At 40.0% G+C, this 27884-nt stretch overlaps 1 protein-coding gene across 3 annotated transcripts in view; it reads left to right on the top strand.

Annotated features, from left to right (window-relative positions):
* Positions 1–27884, top strand: part of ITFG1 (integrin alpha FG-GAP repeat containing 1) — a 305254-nt gene that overhangs the window by 229055 nt on the left and 48315 nt on the right. Inside the window, exon 15 of one of the 3 annotated variants that reach the window (XM_075995609.1) lies at positions 116–4745. The exons of the other annotated variants lie outside the window; for them this stretch is intronic. Within the exon in view, the coding sequence (XP_075851724.1) occupies positions 116–234 (119 nt within the window). The 3' untranslated portion in view covers positions 235–4745. Of the gene's footprint in view, positions 1–115; positions 4746–27884 lie in introns of those variants that run through there. 3 annotated transcript variants of the gene reach the window in all.

The raw sequence follows: 27884 nt of genomic DNA, 5'->3' as shown, positions 1-27884 counted from the left end.
GTTCAGATGTACCACGAAACTGAAACCACAAAATACGGTGAACTTAACCACTGTTGTGTGTGTTCCGACTGCTCCACCAACTGACTATTCCTCCACCTCTCTCCCTTTCCTCAAGCCTGCCTGCCTGCCCTGAGACGCAACAATATTGAAATTAGGCCAATGAATAACCATATAATGGCCTCTAAGTGTCCAAGTGAAAGGAAGAGTTACACATCCCTCAAAAGCCAGAAATGATTAAACATGGTGAGGAATGCATGTAAAAAGCCAAGATATACAGAAAGCTAGGCCTCCTGTGCCAAACACCAAGTTGTGAATAATCAGGAACAGTTCTTGAAGGAAATTAAAAGTGCAACTCCAAGCTGGGCACAGTGACTCACACCTGTAACTGTAGCACTCTGGGATGCTGAGGTGGGAGGATCACTTGAAGTCTTCTGTACAGCCAAAGAAACTGTCAAGAGAGCAAACACAACCCACAGAATGGGAGAAAATTTTCGCAAGGTACACATCCAATAAAGGGCTGATAACTAGAATCTATTTAGAACTCAGGAAAATCAGCAAGGAAAAATCAAACAACCCTGTGAAAAAGTGGACAAAGGAAATGAACAAAAACTTTCCAATAGAAGACAGAATAATGGCCAACAAACATATGAAAAAATGTTCAACATGTCTAATCATCTGGGAAATGCAAATCAAACTGCAATGAGATATAATTTATCTCCAGTGAGAATGGCCTTTATTGACAAGTCCCAAAACAATACATGTTGGCGTGGATGCAGAGAGATAGGAACACTCCTACACTGCTGGTGGGACTGCAAACTAGTTCAACCTCTGTGGAAAGCAATATGGAGATGCCTTAAAGCGATATAAGTAGATCTACCATTTGATCCAGCTATCCCATCACTGGGCATCTACCCAAAAGATCAAAAGTCACTCTATAAAAAAGACATCTGCACTCAAATGTTTATAGCAGCACAATTCACAATTGCAAAGATGTGGAAACAACCCAAGTGCCCATCAATACATGACTGGATTAATAAAGTGTGGTGTATATATATACCATGGAGTACTATTCAGCTATAAGAAACAACGGTGATATAGCACCTCTTATATTTTCCTGGCTAGAGCTGGAACCCATTCTTTTAAGTGAGGTATCCCAAGAATGGAAAAGTAAGTACCACATGTACTCACCAGCAAATTGGTATTAATTTATCAACATCTAAATAGACATATAGGAATAACATCGGGTGTCGAGCAGGTGGGGGGGGGATGGTTATATACACACATAATGAGTGTGATGTGCACCAACTGGGGGATGGACATGTTTGAAGCTCTGACTTGAGGGGGTGGGAGGGCAAGAGCAATATATGTAACTTTAGCATTTGTACCCCCATAATATGCTGTAAATAAATAATAAAAATAAAAGTGCAACTCTAGGCCAGGCATGGTGACTCACACCTGTAACTCTAGAACTCTGGGAGGCTGAGGTGGGAGGATCACTTGAAGTCAGGAGCCTTGAGACTTGAAGCCAATGAGACTTGAAGTCACAGAAATCAAGATCCCATCTCTACAAAAAATAGAAAAATTAGCTGGCATGGTTGTGTCCATCTGTACTCCCAGCTACTCTGGAGGCTGAGATAAGAGGATCACTTGAGCACAGATGCTGATGTAGAGCCTGCAGTAAGTTATGCAGGAGATAAGCTAAGATAACTCATAAAGGTGACTACCCTAAACAATAGATTTTCAATATAGACAAAATCTTCTTTTAGAAAAAGATGCCATCTAGGACTTTAATATCTAGAAGAGAGAAGTCAATGCCTGCCTTCAAAGCTTCCAAGGACAGGCTGACTCTCTTGTTAGGTGCTAATGAAACTGATGACTTTAAGTTGAAGCCAATGCTCATTTACCATTCCAAAAATCCTAGGGTTATTAAAAATTATACTAAATCTACACTATCCTGTAGAAATGGAATAACAAAGCCTGGATGACAGCACATCTATTTACAAGATTATTTCCTGAACAATTTATGACTACTGTTGAGACTTATTGATCAGGAGAAAAGATAACTGTCCTAATATTACTGCTCATTAACAATTCAGCTAGTTACCCAAGAGCTGTGATGGAGACGTATAAGCTGATATTGTGGTTTTCATGTCTATTAACACAAAATCCATTCTGCAGCACACAGATAAGGATTAATTTTGATTTATTAACTATGATTATGTAAGAAATACATTTTTTATATAGCTGCCATAGATAGTGATTCCTCTGATGGATCTGGTGAAAGTCAATTGAAAACCTTCTGGAAAGGATTTACCATTATAGATGCCACTAAAACCATTTATAATTGATTCATAAAAGGGGGTCAAAATATCAACATTTACACGAGTTTGGAAGAAATTTATTCCAGCCTTCATGGATGACATTGAGGGGTTCAAGACTCCAGTGGAGGAAGTAACTACAGATGTGGTGGAAATAGCAAGAGAACTAGAATTAGAAGTGGAACCTAAAGATGTGACTGACTTGCTGGAATCTCACGATAAAACGTGAATGGATGAGTAGTTGTTTATTATGGAGGAGCAAAGTAAATGATTTCTTGTGATGGAATCTATTCCTGGTGAAGAACCTGTGAACATTGTTGAAATGACAGAAAAGGATTTAGAATATTAAATCAACTTAGTTGACAAAGCAGTGGCAGGGTTTGAGAGGATTGACTCCAATTTTGAAAGACGTTCTTCTTTGGGTATAATATTACCAAACAGCATTACACCATGCTAATACTAATGAGTAGAAACTGGAAGTAGCTATATTCATTTCAGTTAGAGCATTCTTCAAAGTAAAAAAATCTACCAGAGATAAAGAAGGGCATTACCGAGATCCGAATCAAAATGGTGGACGAGAAACATGGCCAGACAGTGTCTCTGCAGAAAAGACAGATTCTAGCAGAAATTAGAAGAAAGAAGCAAGAAGAAGAGCCTACGTCAGATGAGGGTCGTAAGGAGGGGTACCTGAAACCACGGGAGACTCCACGGGAGGAGGTTGCGGAGGAGAACTGGAAGGAGAGACGACCAAAGCAGCCCGGAGACCAACGGCAAGGGTAGGTACAGTGATTAACTCTCCCCTCCCTTGCATCTGGGACTGCTGGTGGGCTCCCCAGCGGGTGGAGAGACCTGCAGACACCAGCCCAGAGACAGTGGCCACCAGTGAGCAATAAGCCTGTAGTGGATGCAGCACCAGGCTCCCACCTCCTGCAGGGCACTTCCCTATGCACAGACCCGAGCTGTGCGGCAGGCACCATATTGCCTCCTTGTCCCCTCCCCCGACCCTGTCTGCGGATGCTGAGAGAGACAATACAGCCACCAGCCAGAGGCACCTACAGGGAATCGGACCTTCCCTTTTGGGGCCCTACAGCTGACGGAGAGGAACTCAGATGGTGAGCTCCCCACCCGCCACCCCACCCAGGAGCTGCTAGCCCAGTGATCCCCGGAGAACAGGGCAGACCCTGAGGCTGACAGACATAGACCCAGCTTGGACTCACCATGGGTGAATTGAGACTGGCACTGCTCTCCCCAGTGGGGATATAGTTTGAACTCTGGGACCCAGAGGTCAGACCTACAGACCAGATCCCATGCACCCAGGTCTCGCATTGCCCGGGGCACAGAACAGATATGCCCGAACAGCCTACTGAGGTGTGGGTGCCTTCAGGGGCAGATCAGCGTCCTAGAGGGCAACCCTTCTCCCAAGAGGAGGCCGTGCGCCCAGCAAGGTGGCGTTCCTGTGCAGGGAACCTCCAGGCCGCCATCACAGTCTGGGAAGGCCCAGTGGCCTGAGGTCTGGCCTGCTGGCAGAGGCCCAGGAGTAGCCAGAGTGGGGGAGGGTGGAAAAAAGCGAGCCCGCTCCAGACTGTGGGTCTCAGACAGCCCCACACCACCCACAGACTCTCTGACTGAGCGAGGCCATTCCAGCCCCTGATTGGCAGCTTCTCCTGGAAGCAGAGAACAGAACTGTGTCCCCCTACTAATGGCATTGGTGGTGCCTGAGGGCAGGCTTACCCAACCCATATCCACCCAGACTTACTCCTAGACCAGCCCTCACTGAGGGGGAGAAAAGGACACACCTGGAAGTCCCAGGGCCCCACCGACCACCTGAGGCACTAGAGTGCCTCTCTACAGGAATAAGAGCTGGTTACAGGACACAAAAACAACAGCATAGCCTGTTCCTCCAAGCAAGCGCCACCTACTGACAAGGAGGACACCCTGCACACCCTCTTCACGGCACCTACTGACTCATCATACAGAGAGTGGTCAAATCTCACCCACAGACACACCACCTACCGGCTCAGAAATTAAATAAGGCATGTGCATACACAACTGAAAACCAAAAGGAAAGAAGCAACAATAGATCAACATGAGAAGAAATCAGCAAAGGAACTCCGGAAATATGAAGAACCAAACGGAAACCACACCCCCAAAGAGGAGCACCAGCCCCTTAGAAACAGACACCAACCAAAATCAGGCAACCAAAATGACAGAAGAGGAATTCCGAACGTGGATCATAAGAAAATTCAACAACCTGCAAGAACAACTCCATAACCAACACAAAGAAACCAAAATAAGCCTCCAGGACCTAGAACAAAAGTTCACTAAAGAAATCGATACAATGAAGAAAAATTTAACCAAACTCCTGGAAATGAAGAATCAATTCAGGGAACTAGAAAATTCAGTGGAAAGCCTCAAGAACAACGTAGATCAAACAGAAGAAAGGATCTCAGAGATTGAAAATAACACCTTCCAATTAAATAAATCAGTCACAGAGATAGAGCAGAGAAACAAAAGAAAAGACCAAAGCCTACAAGAGATGTGGGATTATGTGAAGAAACCTAATGTGAGGGTCATAGGGTTGCCAGAAGGGGAAGAAGACAACACTCAAGGGTTGGATAAGCTATTTGAAGATATACTAGAGGACAATTTCCCAGCCCTCGCTCAAAATCTCGATATACAAGTTCAAGAAGCTCAGAGGACCCCTGGGAGGTTCAATGCAAACAGGAAGACGTCACGACATGCAGTCATCAGACTGACCAAAATATCAACTAAAGAGGCCCTACTAAGAGCTGTAAGACGAAAGAAGCAAGTAACATACAAGGGAAAGCCAATTCGAATAACACCAGACTTCTCTACTGAGACTCTACAAGCAAGGAGAGACTGGGGCTCCATTCTCACTCTTCTGAAAAAAAACAATGCCCAGCCTAGAATCTTATTCCCTGTAAAACCAAGTTTTGTAAATGAAGGAAAATCAAGACATTCTCATATAAGCAAAGACTGAGGGAATTCACCAAGACAAGACCAGCCCTTCAAGAAGTACTCAATCATCCCAGGGATGCAGGGATGGTTCAACATACCTAAATCTATAAATGCAATTCACCACATAAACAGAAGCAAAAACAAAGACCACATGATTCTTTCAATAGATGCAGAAAAAGCTTTTGACAAAATTCAACACCCTTTCATGATACGAACACTTAAGAAAATAGGCATAGAAGGGACATACCTAAAAATGATACAAGCCATCTATAACAGACCCATAGCCAACATCATACTGAATGGGGAAAAATTGAAATCATTCCCACTTAGAACTGGAACCAGACAAGGCTGCCCACTATCTCCACTTCTGTTCAACATAGTGCTGGAAGTCTTAGCTACAGCAATCAAACAGGAAAATGGAATCAAAGGTATCCAAATAGGGGCAGAAGAGATCAAACTTTCACTGTTTGCTGATGATATGATATCGTATCTAGAAAACTCCAAAGATCCAACCAAGAAACTCCTGGAACTGATCAATGAATTTAGTAATGTCTCAGGATACAAAATCAATACACCGAAATCAGAGGCATTCATATACGCCAACAACAATCTAATTGAGAATCAAATCAAAGACTCAATTACTTTCACAATAGCAACAAAGAAATTAAAGTACCTAGGAATATACTTAACCAAGGAGGTAAAAGACCTCTACAGGGAGAACTATGAAACACTGAGGAAGGAAATAGCAGAGGATGTAAACAGATGGAAATCCATACCATGCTCGTCGATCGGCAGACTCAATATCATCAAAATGTCTATACTACCCAAACTGATCTACAAATTCAATGCAATACCTATTAAAATCCCATCAGCATTCTTGACAGATATAGAAAAAATAATTTTACGTTTCGTATAGAACCAAAGAAGACCCCGAATATCAAGAGCAATTCTAGGCAACAAAAACAAAATGGGAGGCATTAATATGCCAGATATCAAATTATACTACAAAGCTGTAGTAATTAAAACAATCTGGTATTGGCACAAAAATAGGAATATTGACCAGTGGAACACATGTGAGAATCCTGATATAAAACTATCCTCATATAGCCATCTAATCTTTGAGAAAGCAGACAAAAACATACGCTGGGGAAAAGAATCCCTTTTCAATAAATGGTGCTGGGAAAACTGGATAGCCACCTGTAGAAGGCTAAAACAGGACCTACACCTTTCACCTCTCACAAAAACCAACTCACGCTGGATAACAGACTTAAACCTAAGGTATGAAACTATTAGAACTCTAGAGGAAGAAGTTGGAAACACTCTCCTAGACATCGGCCTGGGCAAAGAGTTTATGAAGAAGTCCTCAAAGGCAATCACAGCAGCAACAAAAATAAATAAATGGGACATGATCAAACTACAAAGCTTCTGCACAGCCAAAGAAATAGTCATGAAAGTAAACAGACAACCTACAGAATGGGAGAAAATTTTTGCATCCTATGCATCCGATAAGGGACTGATAACTAGAATATACTTAGAACTCACGAAAATCAGGAAGAGAAAATCAAATAACCCATTAAAAAGTGGGCAAAGGACTTGAACAGAAATTTTTCTAAAGAAGACAGAAGAATGGCCAACAAACATATGAAAAAATGCTCAACATCTCTAATCATCAGGGAAATGCAAATCAAAACCACAATGAGATATCACTTAACTCCAGTGAGAATGGCCTTTATCAAAAAGTCTCCAAACAATAAATGCTCGTGTGGATATGGAGAGAGAAGAACACTCCTACACTGCTGGTGGGACTGCAAACCAGTTCAACCTCTGTGGAAAGCAATATGGAGATACCTTAAAGCGATACAAGTGAATCTACCATTTGATCCAGCAATCCCATTGCTGGGCATCTACCCAAATGATCCAATGACACTCTACAAAATAAAGACACCTGCACTAGAATGTTTATAGCAGCACAATTCATAATTGCAAGGCTGTGGAAACAGCCCAAGTGCCCATCAATCCAAGAATGGATTAATAAAATGTGGTATATGTATACCATGGAGTACTGTTCAGCTCAAAGAAACAATGGTGATATAGCACATCTTATATTTTCCTGGTTAGAGCTAGAACCCATACTACTAAGTGAAGTATCCCAAGAATGGAAAAACAAGCACCAGGTATATTCTCCAGCAAACTGGTATTAACTGAGTAGCACCTAAGTAGACACATAGGTACTACAGTAATAGGGTATTGGGCAGTTGGGAGGGGGGAGGGGGGCAGGTATATACATACATAATGAGTGAGATGTGCACCATCTGGGGGATGGTCATGATGGAGGCTCAGACTTTTGGGGGGAGGGGAGGAAATGGGCATTTATTGAAACCTTAAAATCTGTACCCCCATAATATGCCGAAATTAAAAAAAAAAAAAAAGAAGTACTCAAAACAGTGTTACCCACGGATCAGCACAGTAAACACTCACAAATGTAAATCTACTCAAAGCTAAACATCAAAGCCCAGACACTACAATGGCTCAAGAGAGAAAACAAAGCAACAAAGTTCAACCCAACATAATGAACAGAAATCTTCCCCACCTATCAGTTATCTCAATAAATGTGAATGGCTTGAACTCCCCACTCAAGAGACATAGGCTGGCCAAATGGATAAAAAAACACAAGTCAAGCTGCCTTCAGGAAACACATCCACCCTGCAAGGACATTGGCCTAGGCATGGAATTTATGAAGAAGACCCCAGAGGCAATCACAACAGCAAAAAAATTAAACAAATGGGACCTATGGAAATTAAAAATATTCTGCACAGCCAAAGAAACTGTCAAGAGAGCAAACAGACAACCCACAGAATGGGAGAAAATTTTTCAAGCTACACATCTGATAAAGGGCTGATAAGTAGAATATACTTAGAACTCAGGAAAATCACCAAGAAAAAAAACAACCCTATCAAAAAATGGGCAAAGGACATGAATAGGCACTTCTCAAAAGAAGACAGAATAATGTCCAACAAACATGAAAAAATGTTCAACATCTCTAATCATCTGGGAAATGCAAATCAAAACCACAATGAGATATCACTTAACTCTAGTGAGAATGGCCTTTATCAAAAAGTCCCCAAACAACAAATGCTGGTGTGGATGCAGAGAGAGAGGAACACTCCTACACTGCTGGTGGGACTGCAAACTAGTTCATCCTCTGTGGAAAGCAATATGGAGATACTTCAAAGTGATACAGTTGATCCAGCAATTCCACTACTGGGCATCTACCCAAAAGATCAAAAGTCACTTCGTGAAAAAGATACCTGCACTAGAATGTTTATAGCAGCACAATTCATAATCGCAAAGCTATGGAAACAACCCAAGTGCCCATCAATTCGTGAGTGTATTAATAAAATGTGGTATATGTATACCATGGAGTACTACTCAGCTGTAAGAAACAATGGTGATATAGCACCTCTTGTATAATCCTGGATACAGTTGGAACCCATTCTGCTAAGTGAAGTATCTCAAGAGTGGAAAAACCAGCACTACATGTACTCACCAGCGAATTGGTATTAACGGATCAACACCTAAGTGTTCATATAGGAGTAACATTTATCGGGTGTCAGGAGGGTGGGAGGGGGAGTAAGGGACGGGTATATACAACCAGAACGAGTAAGAAGTGCCACATTTGGGGGATGGACACGCTTGAAGCTCTTACTCGAGGGGGGATGGGGACATGGGCAACATAAGTAACCTTAACACTTGTACCCCCATAATATGCTAAAATAAAATTAAAAGAAAAAGAAAAAGAAAGGGTATTACCATAAAAAAGGTATCAATTCTTTAAGAAAACATAATCCTGTGTGTGTACCTAACAGATTATCAATCCATCATAGATGAAGCAAAAAGTGATAGAACTGCAAGAAGAAATAGATGAGTCCACTAATATGGTTAGGTTCTTTCAACACCACTCTATCAGAAGTGGACAGATCTAACATGTAGACATCATTAAGGACATAGGTGAAGTCAACAAAACCTTCAGTCAACTCAATATAATTGACAACTGTAGACTACGTAATCCAACAACAACAGCATACACTGTCATCTCAAACTCTCATGAAACATTAACCAAGACAGACCATGTTGGCCATAAACATATGTTAACAAATTTAAAAGAATAGAAACCATAAAATATCTCCCCAGAACACAGTGGAATTAAACTAAAAATCAATAACAGTAAGATAACTGGGAAATTCCAAAATGGAGATTAAACAACATACTCCCAAATAACACATGGGTCAAAGAAATTATTGCAAGACAAATTTTAAAATATTTTGAACTAAATGTAAATGAAAAGACAACTTATCAAAATTGGGATATAGTGAAAACATTGTTTAGTGGAAAATTTATAGAATTTTATGCATACATTAGAATAGAAGAAAGATCTAAAATCAATCATATATGCTTCCACCTTAGGAAACTAGAAAAAGAGCAAATGTAATCCAAAGTAAGCAAAAGAAAACAAAAATTAGAGCAGAAATTAATGATACTGAAAACAAGAAATAGTAGAGAAAATCAATGAAACCAAGGGCTTGTTCTTTGCAAAGATTAATTAAATTGATACAACTCTAGCCAGACTTCCTATGAAAAAGAAAGGGAGAAGACACAAATTACTAACATCAGAAATGAAAGTGGATATCACTACAGATCCCATGGATGTTAAATAGATCATAAAGGAATATTATGAAAACTTCTATGCCCCCAAGTTTGATAATCTAGATGAAATGTACCAATTCCTTTAAAGACAAGATATGCCAAAACTCACAGAAGAAGAAAAAGACATTCTAAATTCTATTAATGAAATTGAATCAATGAGGCTAGCAGGCTGTGTGCAGTGGCTCATGCTTATAATCCCAGCACTTTGAGTGGCCAAGGCAAGAGGATGATTTTGGGCCAGGAGTTCAAGACCAGTCCAGGGAGCATAGCAAGACCTTGTCTCTACCAAAAATTTAAAATTAGGCAGGGTTGGTGGTACACACCTGTAGTCCTAGCTACTCGGGAGGCTGAGGCAGAAGGATAGCTTGAGCCCACGAGTTCAAGGCTGAAGTGAGCTGTGATCATATCACTGTACTTGAACCCAGGTGACAGAGCAAGACCCTATCTCTAAAAAAAATTAAAAACTCAACAATAAAAAAAAACAACCCAATTAAAAAATAGGCTAAGACCTTAACAGACACCTCACCAAAGATACACATATGTCAAAGAAGCATATGAAAACATGATTCACATCATATGTCATCAGGGAAGTGCAAATAACAATAGCAATGAGATACCACTACACACCTATTAGAATGGCCAAAATCCAGAACACAGGTAACACTCAGTGCTGGCAAGGATATGGAGAAATAAGAACTCGCATTCATTGCTGATAGGAATGAAAAATGGAATTCTGGACTAAAATTCTGCTTCCTCTTTGAAAGATTGTTTCCCAATTTCTTATAAAACTAAAGATACTTTTACATAAGATAAAGCAATCATGACTGTTGATATTTCCCCAAAGTAGTTGAAAACTTATGTCCACAAAAAAAAAACCTGCACATAGATGTTTATAGTAGCTTTATTCATAATTGCAAAAACTTGCAAACAACCAAAATATCCTTCAGTAGGTGAATGGATAAATAAACTGAGGTATATCCAGACAATGGAATATTATTCAGTGCTAAAAAGAATTAAGCTATCAAGCCATGAAAAGACATGGAGGAAACTTAAATGCATATTACTATGTAAAATGAGCCAATCTAAAAGGGCTACATACCATATGATTTCAATTAAATAACATTCTGAAAAAGGCAAAAAATATTGAGACAATAGAAGACCAGTGATTGCCAGGAGTTGGGGTGAGGCAGAGATGAATAAGTAAACACAGATTTTTATAGCAGTAAACATTCTCTGTATGACACTACAATGGTGGATATATATCATTATATGTTTGTCCTAAATCATATAATGTACAATGCCAAGAGTGAGCCCTAATATAAACAATGGACTACAGGTGATAACAATGTGTCGGTGTAGGTTCACAGATTGTAAGAAACTTGCCACTCTGGTGGTGAATGTTGATAATGGGGAAGGGCTATGAATGTATAAAGGTGAGTATACAGAAACTCTCTGTACCTTCTTCTTACCAACTTTGTCAAAGAACAAAGTTCTTTGTGTAAGTATGTGAGCTTATTTCTAGGTTTTCTATTCTGTTCCATTGGTCTGTGTAGACCATTATGCCATTTTATACCAATATCATGCTGTTTTGCTTATTGCAGCCTTATAATATGATTTTAGGTCAGGCAATATGATGTCGCCAGCTTTGTTTTTGTTGTTGCTGTTGTTATTGTTTTTGTTTTTTAGTCAAGATTGCTTTGCTATTTGGGCTCTTTTTTGGTTCCACATGAATATTAAAATTGATCTAATTCTGTAAAAACGATGATGATATTTTGAAAGAGATTACATTGAACCTATAGATTGCTTTGGGCAGTGTGGTCATAAACTGAGGTACATCCAGACAATGGAATATTATTTAGTGCTAAAAAGAATTAAGCTATAGGCCGGGCGCGGTGGCTCACGCCTGTAATCCTAGCTCTCTGGGAGGCCGAGGCAGGCGGATTGCTCGAGGTCAGGAGTTCGAAACCAGCCTGAGCAAGAGTGAGACCCCGTCTCTACTATAAATAGAAAGAAATTAATTGGCCAACTAATATATATATACAAAAAATTAGCCGGGCATGGTGGCGAATGCCTGTAGTCCCAGCTACTTGGGAGGCTGAGGCAGGAGGATTGCTTGAGCCAGGAGTTTGAGGTTGCTGTGAGCTAGACTGACGCCACGGCACTCACTCTAGCCTGGGCAATAAAGTGAGACTCTGTCTCAAAAAAAAAAAAAAAAAAAAAGGAAAAAAAAGAATTAAGCTATCAAGCCATGAAAAGACATGGACATTAATTCTTCTAATCCCTGAGCATCAGTTGTTTTTCTATTTATATCATCTACAGTTTCTTTCATCAGTGTTTTGTAATTTTCCTTGTAGAGATCTCTCATCTCCTTGGTTAAGTATATTCCCAGGTAATCTTTTTTTATAGCTATTTTAAATGAGGTTGCCTTCTTGATAGGGTTATCAGCTAGATCATTATTGATGTATAGAAACACTACTAATTTCTATACAAATGATTTTATATCCTGAAACCTTGCTGAATTCATTTCTAAAACCTAAGAGTTTTCTGGTGGAGACTTTAGGGCTTTCTAGATATATGAACATATAATCATTAATCCCTTTTCCAAATTGGATCTGGCCTTTTATTTCTTTCTCTTTCCAATTACTGTGGTGAGGACTTCTAGTACTATGTTGACTAAGAGTGGTGAAAGTGTGTGTCCTTGTCTTATTCCAGTTCTTAAAGGGAATGCTTTTAACTTTTCCTCATTATGTATGATATTGGCTGTGGGTTTGTCATATATGGCCTTTATTATTTTGAAGTATGTTCCTTCTATGCCTGTTTTAGAGGTCTTTTATCATGAACAGATGCTGAATTTTATCAAATGCCCTTTCTGCATATATTGGTATGATCATATCTTAATTCTTTACATGATATATCTCATTTATTGATTTGCATATGTTGAACCATCCTTGAATCCCTATTATAAAACCCACCTGATCATGGTGTATTTTTCCTTTTGATATGCTGTTAGATTCGATTTGCTAGTATTTTGTCAAGGGCTTTTGTTTCTATGTTCATCAGGGATATTGGTCTATAGTTTTCTTTTTGTGTTATGTCCTTGTCTGGTTTTGGTAACAGAATGATACTGGCCTCATAGAATGCATTAGGAAGAATTCCCTCCTTGATTTTTTGGAACAGTTTCAGGAGGATTGGCATTAGTTTTTTTATGTTTGATAGATCCTGGGCCTTTTTTTTAATTAGGAGATTTTTTTTCATTAGTGATTCAATCTTGCTACTCATTGGTCTGTTCAGGAGTTCTATTTCTTCCTGGTTCAATCTTGGGAGGTTGTATGTTTTCAGGAATTTATCTATTTCCTTTAGGTTTTCTAGATTGTGAGTATACAGTTGTTTATGATAATCTCTGACATTCTTTTATATTTCGGTGTTATCAGTTGTAATGTTTACTTTTTCATTTCTGATTTTATTTGGGTCTTCTTTTCTTGGTTAGCATAGCTAGAAGTTTTTATCAGTTTTATTTTTCTTTTTGAAGAATCAATTTTTCATTGATGCTTTGTTTTGGGGGAGTTTGGGTCTCTATTTCATGTAATTCTGCTCTAATATTTGTTATTTCTTTTCTTCTAATAACTTGGTTTGGTTTGTTCTTGTTTTTATACTTCCTTGAGGTGTGATGTTAGGTTGTTAATTTGTGATCTTTCTGCTTTTGATGTAGGCATTTAATGGCATAAACTTCCTTCTTAGCACTACTTTATCTGTATCCCACAAGATTTGGTAGATTGTGTTTTTGTTTTTATTCATTTCAAAAATATTTTAATCTGTCTTAATTTATTCATTGATCCAGTGATCATTCATGAGCATGTTGCTTAATTTCCATATATTTGTATAGTTCCTAAAGTTCATTTTCATATTGATTACTAGCTTTACTCCACTGTGGTCTAAGAAGACACTTGATATGATATCATTTTTTTTTAATTTGTTAAGACCTCTTTTCTGACCTAACATGTGATCTGTCTTGGAGAATGTTCCATGTGCTGATGAAAAGAATGTTTATTCTGTAGTTGTGGGATAGAATGCTCTGTAAATATCTGTTAAGTCCATTTGGTGTAAAGTCCCATTTAAGTCAAATGTTTCTTTGTTAATATCTGCCTCCACAATCTGTCTAGTGCTGTAAGTGGGGGTATTGAAGTCCCCCACTATTTTTGTAGTGTAGTCTGTTTCTTTAGGTCTAGTAATATTTGTCTTATGAATCTTGGTGCTGTGATGTTGGGTATATATATATTGATGATTTTTACATCCTCTTGCTGAATTGATCCCCTTATCACTATATAATGGCCTTTTTTGTCTGTTTTACTATTGTTAATGTGAAGTCTGTTTTACCTGATATAAGTACTTCTTCTTGCATTTGGTTTACATTTGCATAGAATGCCTTTTTCCACTCCTTACTTTCACTCTATGTGTGTCTTTACAGATAAAGTGAGCAGCATATAGTTGGATCATGTTTTTTAATCCATTCTGCCAATCTTTATCTTTTGAGTAGACCATTTAATCCATTTACATTCAAGTTTAATGTTGATACGTGAGGCTTTATTCCTGTCACATTGTTTACTGACTTCTAATTGTTTTGTAAATTATTTCTTTCTTTTTCTCTGTCTTAAGGTCTTTCTAGTTTGATGAAATTCTGTCATGTTGCCATTTGATTCCTCTCTCTTCCTCTTTTGTGTGATTGTTTTATAAGATCTGTGAATTTTATATTTTCTTTTGTTTTCATGATGGTGAATATTGACCTTTCATTTCCATGTTTAAGGCCCCATAAACATTTCCTATAGGGCCAGTCTAGTGGTGAATTCTCTCAGTGTTTTCTTGTCTGGGAAAAACTTTATTTCTGCTTCATTTATGAAGAATATAAAATTCTTAACTGACAGGATTTTTTCTGTCAACATTTTGAAAATGCCATCACATTCTCTTTATGACCTGTGAGGGTTTTGCTGAGAAGTCTACTGTTGGTCTGATGGAGTTTCCTTTATATGTGACTAGAATCTTTTCTCTTGCTAGTTTTAAATTTTTTCTTTCTTCTTGACATTAGACATTCTGGTATTCCATGAAGTCATTTTTGCATAGTGTTTGCCTAGGGGACCACTGGGCATCCTGTATATGAATGTGTAACTCTATTGCTAGACTAGGGAAGTTTTCATCAATTATTTTCTTGACTATCTTTTCTAAATTTTTTGATCTTTCTTCCCTCTCAGGAATACTGATAATGCTTAAGTTCATTAGCTTTATGTAGTCCCAGGCATCTCAAAGGCTCTATTCATTCCTTTTTATTCTTTCTTTCTTATTTTTGTCTGGATTATTTCAAAACACCTGTCTTCAAGTTCTAAGATTCTTTCTGCTGCTTGGTCTAGTCTATTATATTGAAGCTTCCAACTGTATTGTGTATTTCCTTCAGTGAATGTTTTCAGCTCCAGAATTTTGTTGTTGTTGTTGTTTTTTAATCCCTATCCTCTTCATAAATTTCTGATTGGTATCTTCAGTTGATTTTCTAATTGCTTTGTACTTATCTTCATATTTCTTTGCTTCTCAAGGGCCTTCTTTAAAGTCAATATTTTGAATTTTGTATCTAGCCTTTTGAGGAATTCTTTTTTATTGGAATTCTTTGCTATACAATGTTGTAGTCCTTTAGTGGTCTCATATTTTCCTTTCTTTTTCATGTTTACTGTGTTGTTCTGTTAATACATGTGCATCTGGTAGAGCAGTTACATGTTCCAATTTTTTGAAATTGTTTTTATAGCAGAGAAGTTTTCCAGAAGATGTAAATATTTTGTTGGTTGAGTGAGACACTTTGGCTTTGATTTTGGGTGCCTCTGGTACTGTGATCTTTGTGTGATTTGTCAGTACACAGGGTCAATGGTATATGTGTTTTCTTTGGTGGCTTAGGGCACAGTTATTTGTTAAGGCTATGGTGAAGTCTTGTCAGGGACTTGGAAGCCAGCTGAGCCAGTCTTTCGGCCCCTGTTGTGGCAGCAGTGGACTGAGTATGCCTGTTGTTTTAGCCTCAGAGCAGCTTATGCTGGCACCAGATTTAGCGGGTCCCAGAGGGCTGATTCTTGGGCTTCCAGGTGGCTTGCTAAGAGGCTCATAGTGGGAGCAGTGGGCCGCATGTGTGGGTGGGTTCTCAGGTCCCTGGGCATCTGGTGTGATGTGGGTGATAGCATTAGAAGTGGTCAGGCCGCCCACTAGGACGGAAAGCATTCTGTGTTGGTGTTGCTAATAGGTGCAGTGGGTTTGGCAGGCTGCTCCCTGGTCCTGTAGCTGCCTGAAGCAGGGCACTGGATAGTGCCCTAAATTTGCTTAGGATTGTTTTGTCTTTCCATCCCTCCCTGGCCAGTTAGCTGCAGCCACATGACCTCAAACTTGGCCCAAGGATAGGGCATGATCCAGTGTTAAACACTCAAAATGGCACCAGCCATGGACCTGTGATGAGAAAGGGTGGAGCCCCTTTCATGCAAGCACCATGGGCAAAAAACTGTGATAAATGTGGTCTGCTCACATCTCAATCACAGGGAGTGGGTATTGTCCTAGATATTTGTAAGAGAGCCTGGTTTCCCCATCCCTCCTCTGCCAGTCAGCAGCTGCAGCTGTGTCAGCCTAAACTTGCCCAAACTGGAACCTTGGGCCTTGATTAGGGAAGGTGGTTTCCTTCCCAGGCAAGAAGCTATGGGAAGTTCCACCCACTCGCATATTGATCTCATAGCAGCCCACTGTAGAGTAATGGGTATTATCCTATAAATGTGTCAGAAAGCCTGGTTTCTCTATCCTCCTCAGCTTGGTGATGCTATAGTTGCACCAGACCCAAGGGTGGGACACAGCCCAGCATTAAACCCTCAGAATGAGGCCTTGGACCTTCAGCAGGTCACAGTCAGGAGCATGGGCAAGAAGCTGTAGGAGTGTAATCTACTCACAACTCAGTCTCATAGTAGCCCTAGCAGGGTTGTGGGTGTTGTCCTAGGTGCACATAGGAGAGCTTGGGCTCCCCTGTCCTTGCTCAGGGGGATGGCGGCTGCAGCTGTGTCAGCCCAAACTCAGCCTGAGAGCTTGGTGCAGCTCAGCATTAAACTCTCAAAATGGCGCACTGGGCCTGTGACCAGAGAGGGCAGGGCACTTCCCAGGTGGGCAGCATAGGCAGGAAGCTATGCAGAGTGAGGTTCTTTCGTGTCTCGGTATTACAGCCGGTGGTGGGTATTGTCCTAGCTATGGGGAGGAGAGCCTGATTTCCCTCTCCCTGCTGAGCCAGGCAGCAGCTGCAGCTGTGTCAGCTGGAATTTGCCCAAGCATAGTGCAAAGCCCAGCAGGGATGTGAACCCAGGCAGTTTAGCTTCAGGGCCTCAAGTCTTAGCTGCCTTAAATAATGATATATTTTATAAGGATCATTAAAGTAATGGTTATGAGTAAAGTTTCTGGAGTTAGCAGTCCTGATTTCAAATCTTGGCTTTTCCTGTCTCTTATAGTGTATCTTTGGCAAGTTATTTAACCTCCCAAAACTACAGTTTTCTTATCTGTAAAATGATGGCAATAATTATAACATGCATATCGAGGGCTTATGCAATGCATTATAGATAGTAATTATTCAATAAATTCATTAATTCATTCATCTGATAAACATTTATTGAACTACTATTCTGTCTCAAGCACAATTCTTGGCTAGGTAAGTAGATACTATTGAACAAACCAGATAATGTTGTTCTCAAAGCACTTGCATTTCAGAAGGGAAGGGAAGGTTGGGAGAAAGACAACAAGAAAATATCTTATAACTGCCATGGCCCCCAGACCCCTACACTGTCTGGATTTCTCCTATCTCTCTGACGGCACATATTTCTACTCTCCCGCTTTCTTACTCCACATACGTAGGCCTCCTTGGTGCCATCAATTCTGAAGCACATTCCCATCTCAGAGCCATTCCACTTTTAATTCCTCTCCTGGGGACACCCATCGTTAGATGCCGTCTTGGCTTTCCTTCTTCATATCTTTATTCAAATGTCACCGCTCTGAGCCCTTCCCTAATCACTTTTTTAAAAACTACAACACTCCCCACTCCTCACAATTCCCCCTTCTGCTTGATTTGGGCTAAAGCACTTACCACCTTCTATATAATTATTTTGTTTATTGTCTGGCACCCCAATTAGAATGTAAAATCCATGAGAGTAGGATCTGTATTTTGTTCATTTCTGTATCCCAGCACCTAGAGAAATACTACTATTCAATACTACTATTGAATAATACTCAGTATTTGTTGCATAAGTGAGTGAATGGATAATAAAAGCAAAAACAAGTTGATGTGTTGGAGAGTAGCTTAAGTGCTACTTTAAGTTGATCAGGGAAGGCCTGTCTCAGAAAGAAAACATGAGTTCAACTGAGCAGTGAAAGACGGGGTGTCAGTCCTGTGAAGTTACGGGAGGGACTCAGCCACAAGATGATGATAGCTTATACTGAGGTAATAGCAGTGATGGGAAGAAATTGACAGCATGGGGATATGTTATGGAGGTAGGATCAACTGGACGTTTTTATGAACTAATATGAATAGGGTAAAAGGAAAGGTGAATCAATAATGAGTCCAAAGAAGAATCTTGAAACATTGTGATAAATGAAAGAAGCTGACACAAAAGGCCATTTTTGTGGTGCAGTTCCATTTTTATGAAGTGCCAAGAATAGACAGGTGCGTAGAAACAGGAGGTAGATTATGGTTGCCAAGGGCTGTGGGGAGGGAGTAATGGGGAATGACTGCTAACGGGTATAGCGTTTCATTTGGGGGTTGATGGAAATGTTCCAGAATTAAGTAGTGGTCATGTTTGCACAACTCTGAATATACCAAAAAAACACTAAATTATACACAGGAAAGTAGAATTTTATTTATGTGAATTATCTCTCAAAAAGAATGAATCATAGGATGTGGGGGTCTAAGTAATAGGTAGTATTTCTTACTGAAAAAGATGACCGCTGAACAACAGGTTGCATGGTGGTCAAGAGTCCAACTGGTGAGATCAAGTTGGCAGTTTCAGATAGTAAATGTTAACTACTATTATTGAATTTTTTTTATTTCAGGATATAATGGGGATACAAACATTTTGGTTACATGTTATGACTTTGCCTCACCCAAGCCAGGATCAGAGGCGTGCCCATTCCCCCATACAATGCTTACTGCGTCCATTAGTTGGGAGTTTACCCATCCCAACCCCCAATGAATATTACTACTGTGTGAGCACCTTAGTGTTGATCAGTCAGTGCCAGTTTGATACCGAGTACATGTGGTGCTTGTTTTTCCATTCTTGTGTCACCTCACTTCAAAGGATGGGCTAAAGCTGTATCCAGGAAAATATAAGAGGTGCTAGTTCACCATTGTTTTTTGTAATTGAGTAGTATTCCATTATATACATACACCATATTTTATTAATTCACTCATGGATTGATGGGCACTTGGGTTGTTTCCACATTCTTGCAGTGGTGAATTGTGCTGCCATAAACATTCAAGCACAGATGTCTTTATTATAGAATGTCTTTTTTTCCATTGGGTGGATGCCTAGTAGTGGAATTGCTAGATCAAATGATATTTCTATTTTTAGCTCTTTGAGAGGTATCTCAAATTCTTTTCCACAGCAGTTGTACTGATTGGCAGTCCCGCCAGCAGCGTGAAAGTGGTCCTAACTCCACATCCTCGCCAGCATGTGTTGTTTGGGGATTTTTTATAAAGGCCACTCTCACTGGAGTTAGGTGATATCTCATTGTGGTTTTGATTTGCATTTCCCTAATGATTAACCAGAACCAGTTAGGGGAAAATTAACAGCTATAACTCTGATTAATTAAACTGAATTGTACACTGGTTGGTGATATGATTGGAGTGCATATTGGATCTCTGTACATGTTCCCAGGATGAAGTACATAGCTCTCACTGGTTGCTCTAATCCTGAAACCTTGATTACTTCCTGTAGTTGGATAACCTCTTTGACTGAAGATTTCTTCAGAAGGCTGGAAGCTAATAACTTTATTCAAATAATCACACAGCATAGAAAACCTTGATCAATAAAAATTATGCTTTTCTCCTCCTGTAGGTTGATCATGCAAATTATGAGGTGGTTATTTTTTCCAGTTTACTTTTCCTCATCCTGATTCACAAATATACTAACTTATGTCAAATGCAGTAATACTCTGAGTTTGAATAATTGTAAGAATTATCTTTACACCAGTGGTTCTAATGGGGGTGATTTCAACTCATAAGAGACATTTGGCAATGTCTGTGGACATTTTTGATTGTCATGACTGGGAGGTGCTACTGGGATCCCATGCCTCCTATAATAAATAGAACAACTTCCACAACAAAAAGTTATCCAGCCCAAAATGTGAATAGTGCTGGCTTGAGGAATCCAAACATAGACTATAAAACTCACGAATATTATAAAACTTTATAAACTTACGAATATTCAACTATGATTCCAAACTTCTGTGGATATTTGGGTCTCTTTTCCACCTTTCTATTTATCTAAATCGTAATATTATTTACCAGGCATTGTATGGCACTGTAAAGAGAATGATGAATGTTTTGGGGAGGAAACCAGGAGAGGCAAATTCAGATGGTCCTGGGCTCATTTCTCCTGTCTTTGATGGCTTAACAAAGAGCTGGCTCAGCAAGCATGAGTCAGAGCAATAGAAGAACAGCATGATAACTGAAGCTTAGTTCCAGACATTCTTTTTTTCTAACAAGGTCAGTTTCCTCAACCAGGAAGCTCTTATGTTTTCTAGGTATTCTCAGTATTCTTCCAACGTCCATATAAAATGTAAAATGACACAAATGTGGAGTTCCTCTACCAGAGCATTTTCCGTGGTGCATTCTGCTGTGGTTGATTCAAGTGTACTCTATTGAGGCCAGTAAGAGGACCAGGGACGTAGGCATTCTGCTACTTCTCTGCCTGTCAGTGCTCATTAAACCTTATTTTACTTTTATACCACTTGGCACAAATGATGTGTGTACGCATACTTCCTTTGTATAACGGTCAGACAAGTAAAGAAATGATTAAACAAAAGAGCTGTAATGGAGGTATAAACAAAGGTTTATAAAACTAGAAGCTAACAAAGTGCAAAAATATTTCTATTAACTAGGCTACTGAACATACTGAACATCTATAGAAGCTGTTTAGGGAGAAAAAAGTATATGATAACATGTATCTTAGAAATATTCTAAGCCTATAAATTCACTTTTAAAGTGCCTACTGGAGTGACTAAGAGAGCTAATGACTCACAGACATTAAAACTTTAAGAACATAAATTGTGTGGTTTGTTCTGTTTGTTATGGGAACTAGTTGTAAGGGTGAGTCTTTAGCACGGTTGGTGTAGATGTGATTGACAAGATTTAGCTATAATAAGAGGCCTGTCAAACACTGTGGATAAAAGGGCTAATAATAGGTGTTGAACAAAATTATATTTAATAATGGATAATGGGGACTTTTCTTGGAATCACCCCCATATTTGGAAGAGGCTTTTTAATTTTATTTTTTATTTTAAATTGTGGTAAAATACTATAAACATAAAATATAGCATCTTAACCATTTTTAAATATACAATTCAGTAGGAATAAGTATATTCACATTGTTGTGCAACCATCACTATCATCCATCTCCAGAGCTCTTCATCTTGTAAAACTGAAACTCTGTAACTTTTAAATAATAACTCCCCACTTCCCTCCTGCCCCAGCCCCTGGCAACCACCATTCTACTTTCTGTCTCTATGAATTTGAGTACGCTAGGAAAACATAAAGAATATGAATTAGTAGTATATATCAGCAAAGGAATGGCAGACATTTTAAAAATTAATTGTAAGAAGGTTTTAAAGTTTTATCTGTACCGTTTGTTCCTAGTATTTAATTCTCTAATCTAAACACCAGGCCTGAGTCTGCCAATGTTGTGGCATATCTCTCTTTTAATAGTAAGAAGTTCTTTTTTTTTTTTTTAATGATAAAGGGTATCTTTTTTTTTTTTTTAGCGTATTATGGAGGTACAAGTGTTAAGGTTACATATGTTCCCCATGCCCCCATCCCCCCTCGAGTAAGAGCTTCAAGCGTGTCCATCCTCACATGTTGCGCATCTCACTCATTGTGGTTGTATAGACCCATCCCCTCCTCCCCCTCCCACCCTCCTGACACCCGATAAATGTTACTCCTATGTGTCCACTTAGCTGTTGATCCGTTAATACCAATTCGCTGGTGAGTACATGTGGTGCTTGTTTTTCCACTCTTGAGATACTTCACTTAATAGAATGGGTTCCAACTGTATCCAGGAATATACAAGAGGTGCTATATATCACCATTGTTTCTTACAGCTGAGTAGTACTTCATGGTATACATATACCACATTTTATTAATCCACTCATGAATTGATGGGCACTTGGGTTGTTTCCATAGCTTTGCGATTATGAATTGTGCTGCTATAAACATTCTAGTGCAGGTGTCTTTTTCACGAAGTGACTTTTGATCTTTTGGGTAGATGCCCAGTAGTGGAATTGCTGGATCAACTGTATCACTTTGAGGTATCTCCATATTGCTTTCCACAGAGGATGAACTAGTTTGCAGTCCCACCAGCAGTGTAGGAGTGTTCCTCTCTCTCTGCATCCACGCCAGCATTTGTTGTTTGGGGACTTTTTGATAAAGGCCATTCTCACTAGAGTTAAGTGATATCTCATTGTGGTTTTGATTTGCATTTCCCAGATGATTAGAGATGTTGAACATTTTTTCATGTTTGTTGGCCATTATTCTGTCTTCTTTTGAGAAATTTCTGCTCATGTCTTTTACCCATTTCTTGATAGGGTTCTTTGATTTTTTTCTTGGTGATTTTCCTGAGTTCTAAATATATTCTAGTTATCAGCCCTTTATCAGATATGTAGGTTGCAAAAATTTTCTCCCATTCTGTGGGTTGTCTGTTTGCTCTCTTGACAGTTTCTTTGGCTGTGCAGAAGCTTTTTAATTTCATGAGGTCCCATTTGTTTATTTTTGTTGCTGTTGTGATTGCCTTTGGGGTCTTCTTCATAAATTCTTTGCCTAAGCCAATGTCTAGAAGAGTATTTCCAACATTTTCCTCTAGAATTCTAATAGTTTCACACCTAAGGTTTAAGTGTGTTACCCAGCGTGAGTTGATTTTTGTGAGAGGTGAAAGGTGTGGGTCTTGTTTCAGTCTTCTACATGTGGCCATCCTGTTTTCCCAGCACCATTTATTGAATAAGGATTCTTTTCCCCAGTGTATGTTTTTGTCTGTTTTGTAGATTAGTTGGCTATATGAAGACGGTTTTATATCTGGGTTCTCTGTTCTGTTCCACTGGTCAATGTCCCTGTTCTAGTGCCAGTAAAAAGCTGTTTTAATGACTATAGCCTTGTATTATAGTTTGAAGTCTGGTAAATTGATACCTCCTATTTTGTTTTTATTGCCTAGGATTGATTTTGCTATACGGGGCCTTCTCTGGTATCATACAAAGCATAAAATTATTTTTTCTATATCTGTGAAAAATGATGATGGTATTTTGATAGGGATTGCGTTGACTCTGTAGGTCACTTTGGGTAGTATAGACATTTTAACAATGTTGATTCTGCCGACCCACGAGCATGGTATATTCTTCCATCTGTTTACGTCCTCTGCTATTTCCTTCTGCAATGTTTCACAGTTCTCCCTGTAGAGGTCTTTTACCTCCTTAGTTAAATATATTCCAAGGTACTTTATTTTCTTTGTTGTTATTTTGAAGGGAATTGAGTCTTAATTTGGTTCTCACTTTTACTGTTGTTGGTGTATATGAATGCCTCTGATTTCTGTGTATTGATTTTGTATCCTGAGATTCTACCAAATTCATTTATCAGATCAAGGAGTCTCATGGTTGCATCCTTGGGGTTTTCTAGATATAATATCATATCATCAGCAAAGAGTGAGAGTTTGATCTCTTCTCCCATTTGGACGCCCTTATTCCACTCTCTTGTCTGACTGCTGTAGCGAGGACTTCCAGCACTGTGTTGAACAGAAGTGGAGATAGTGGGCAACCTTGTCTTGTTCCAGTTCTAAGTGGGAATACTTTCAATTTTTCTCCATTCAGTATGATATTGGCTGTGGGTTTGTCATATATGGCTTATGTCATTTTTAGGTAAGCCCCGTCTATGCCTATTTTGTTCAGCGTTCTTATCATAAAAGGGTGTTGAATTTTGTCAGATGCTTTCTCTGCATCTATTGAGAGGATCATATGGTCTTTATTTTTGCTTGTGTTTATATGGTGAATTACATTTATAGATTTGTGTATGTTGAACCATCCCTGCATCCCTGGGATGAAGCCCACTTGGTTGTGATGAATTATTTTCTTGACAAGCACCTGGATTCGATTGACTAGGATTTTGTTGAGAATTTTTCCATCTATATTCAAAAGGGATATTGGTCTGTAGTTTTCTTTTTTTGTTGCATCCTTCCCTGGTTTTGGTATCAGGGTTATGTTTGCTTCATAAAATGTGTTGGGGAGAATTCCATCCTTCTCAATGTTGTGGAAGAATTTCTGCAGGATAGGAACCAGTTCTTCTTTGTAGATGTGGTAAAATTCAGGTATGAAACCATCTGGTCCAGGACTTTTCTTTTTAGGAAGGTTTTTTTACTGCTGTTTCAATTTTAGTACTTGATAATGGTCTGTTCAGGAATTCTATTTTCTTCCTGTTTGAGCCTAGGGAGGCTGTGCGTTTCTAAGAAATTGTCCATTTCCTCCATGTTTTCCAATTTGTGTGCTTAGAGGTTTATGTAGTATTCATAAATTATATCTTGTATCTCCATGGCATCAGTTGTAATTTCTCCTTTATTGTTTCTGATGGAGCTTCTTAGAGATTTTTCTTTTCTGCTTTTCATTAGTCTAGCCATTGTGACACACACCATTATGTGTCAATTTTGTTTATTTTTTCAAAGAACCAACTTTTTGTTTTATTAATCTTCCGTATAGTTTCCCTGTTGTCAATTTCATTTAGTTCTGATTTGATCTTAATGATTTCACTTCTTCTGCTGGGTTTGGGGTTGGTCTGTTCTTCTGTGTCCAGCTTTTTGAGACGATTCATTAGATTGTCTATTTGTGATCTTGTGGGGCGCGGTGGCAACGCCATTCCAAGATGGCGCCCGCTTCCTGGTCAAACCCTGCTGTTAGTCTGACAAACAAGTGCTCAGCGCATGAGCAGAGTTTGTCTCCTCCCTTCCAAGTGCCTTATCCAATCAGACAATGCCCAGTGTACTTACTGCCTTTATAAGCAGCCGCTGAGAACGCCTCGGCGTCTCCGCATGTAACCAGTTAAGCAATCCCCATTAAAGCGCTGTCAGAAGAACTCCGGTTGCCGTGTCTTCCTTGCTGGCGAGGCGGGCGCGACAAGTGGTGCCGAAACCCGGGAACCGAAACAACTTTGAGGCACCAGCGGAGACGACCTCGATAGAGGAGAGTTCAGAACTGACGCGTGGGACGGAATCGAATTCGGACCTTTGCTGACCAAGGTAGACTGTTATTGAGAGCCCGTGAGCTCCCTGCTTTCGTTACAGGCAGGGCAAAAGGTGCTCTTTGACCATCAAGAAGTACTTCAGAGTCAGACAAGAAAGAAGACCAAGGCAGGCGCGAAAGCCAGAGCCAGAGCGCCAGGAGAAAAGGCCGAGAAAGAAGAAAAGGGAGAGAAAAGAGAAAAGGCCGAGAAAGGAGAAAAGGCCGAGAAAGAAGAGAAGGGAGAGAAAGAAGAGAAGGGAGAGAAAGAAGAGAAGGGAGAGAAAGAAGAGAAGGGAGAGAAAGAAGAAAAGGGAGAGAAAGAAAAGAGAAAAGGGAGAGAAAGAAAAGAAGAAAAGGAAGAGAAAGAAAAGAAGAAAAGGGAGAGAAAGAAATGTAAAGGTACCAAAAGAGAAGGCCGAGAAAGAAGAAAAGGGAGAGAAGGGAGAGAAAGAAGAGAAGGGAGAGAAAGAAGAGAAGGGAGAGAAAGAAGAAAAGGGAGAGAAAGAAGAAAAGGGAGAGAAAGAAAAGAGAAAAGGGAGAGAAAGAAAAGAGAAAAGGGAGAGAAAGAAAAGAAGAAAAGGGAGAGAAAGAAATGTAAAGGTACCAAAAGAGAAGGCTGAGAAAGAAGAAAAGGGAGAGAAAGAAGAGAAGGGAGAGAAAGGAGAAAAGGCCGAGAAAGAAGAGAAGGGAGAGAAAGAAGAGAAGGGAGAGAAAGAAGAGAAGGGAGAGAAAGAAGAGAAGGGAGAGAAAGAAGAAAAGGGAGAGAAAGAAAAGAGAAAAAGGAGAGAAAGAAAAGAGAAAAGGGAGAGAAAGAAAAGAGAAAAGGGAGAGAAAGAAAAGAAGAAAAGGGAGAGAAAGAAAAGAAGAAAAGGGAGAGAAAGAAGAAAAGAGAGAGAAAGAAATGTAAAGGTACCAAAAGAGAAGGCCGAGAAAGAAGAAAAGGGAGAGAAAGAAATGTAAAGGTACCAAAAATAAAAATGACAAAGGAAAGGACAGGACAGAAGACAGAGGAGATGCCTGCTTGACTACTGATACATTCCTGTTCCTGTTGAAGCTCCTAGCTCTATGACTCTGTTTATATCTCGCAGAGATTTCGGGATCACAGCTGCGATTCATACTGCTCAGGCTCTCAACAATCTATCTGCTGGAGTAGCCGCAGCCCTTGACACTCAAGCCACTCTGAATGCCCATGTGAAGGGTGGGATTATGCTTCTGAATCAGCGAGTGGATTTAGTACAGGACCAGGTGGACACTCTTTGGCAGTTTGCGCAGCTGGGTTGTGAGTGGAGAATGACCGGCCTCTGTGTCACTTCTGTGCTCTATGAGAACTTTACCTTTGCCGCTAATCTTTCTAGACAGCTGTCTAGGCATCTAACAGGCAACTGGTCTGCACAGTTTGATTCCTCACTCAGAGACCTGAGACTGGCCATCATGCACGTGAACTCCACTCGTGTGGATCTGAGCCTTGCCACAGGACTGACAGCATGGATTCAACAAGCCACCCATCATCTGAAGGAATGGTCCGGTCTTGCAGCCGTGGCCGTTTTGCTGATCGTTGCGGCTGTTGGCGGACTGTGGTGCATCTGTAGGCTGCAGGCCCAGAGACGGAGGGACCATGTGGTATTGGCACAGGCATTTGCTGCGCTTGAACTGGGACAGTCTACACAGGTGTGGTTGACCATGCTTAAGGCTTAGCCTAGGTTTGGGTTGCACCCGCTCCTACCCCCAGGCATTTGGCAGACATGGCCTTTGCACTCTGAGGGATCTCTCCCATTGCACCAGAGAAGGCATGTCCCCAGTCCCACAACCAGCCTTTGCACATCTCAGAGTTTTGCTCATTGCACGAGGTAAGGTGGTTGTTGTTGGGTAAGTGAGGCTCTGCATCCTTGCTAAACGGTTGCTCAGTTCTCATTTAATTAATAAAATAGGGGGAGATGTGGGGCGCGGTGGCAACGCCATTCCAAGATGGCGCCCGCTTCCTGGTCAAACCCTGCTGTTAGTCTGACAAACAAGTGCTCAGCGCATGTGCACAGTTTGTCTCCTCCCTTCCAAGTGCCTTATCCAATCAGACAATGCCCAGTGTACTTACTGCCTTTATAAGCAGCCGCCGAGAACGCCTCGGCGTCTCCGCATGTAACCAGTTAAGCAATCCCCATTAAAGCGCTGTCAGAAGAACTCCGGTTGCCGTGTCTTCCTTGCTGGCGAGGCGGGCGCGACATGATCTTTTCAACTTTTGGATATAGGCATTTATGGAAATAATCTTTCCTCTCAGGAATGCTTTAGCTGTGTCCCACAGGTTTTGGTAACTTGTGTCACCTTTGTCGTTTAGTTCAAAGAATCTTTTAATTTCCATATTGATTTCCTCGTTTATGAAGT

Source organism: Microcebus murinus, chromosome 20 (genome assembly GCF_040939455.1).
Source record: "Microcebus murinus isolate Inina chromosome 20, M.murinus_Inina_mat1.0, whole genome shotgun sequence".
Lineage (NCBI taxonomy): Eukaryota > Metazoa > Chordata > Mammalia > Primates > Cheirogaleidae > Microcebus > Microcebus murinus.
The sequence above is the reverse complement of the archived record's forward strand: the minus strand, read 5'-3'. Positions and strand labels throughout refer to the sequence as shown.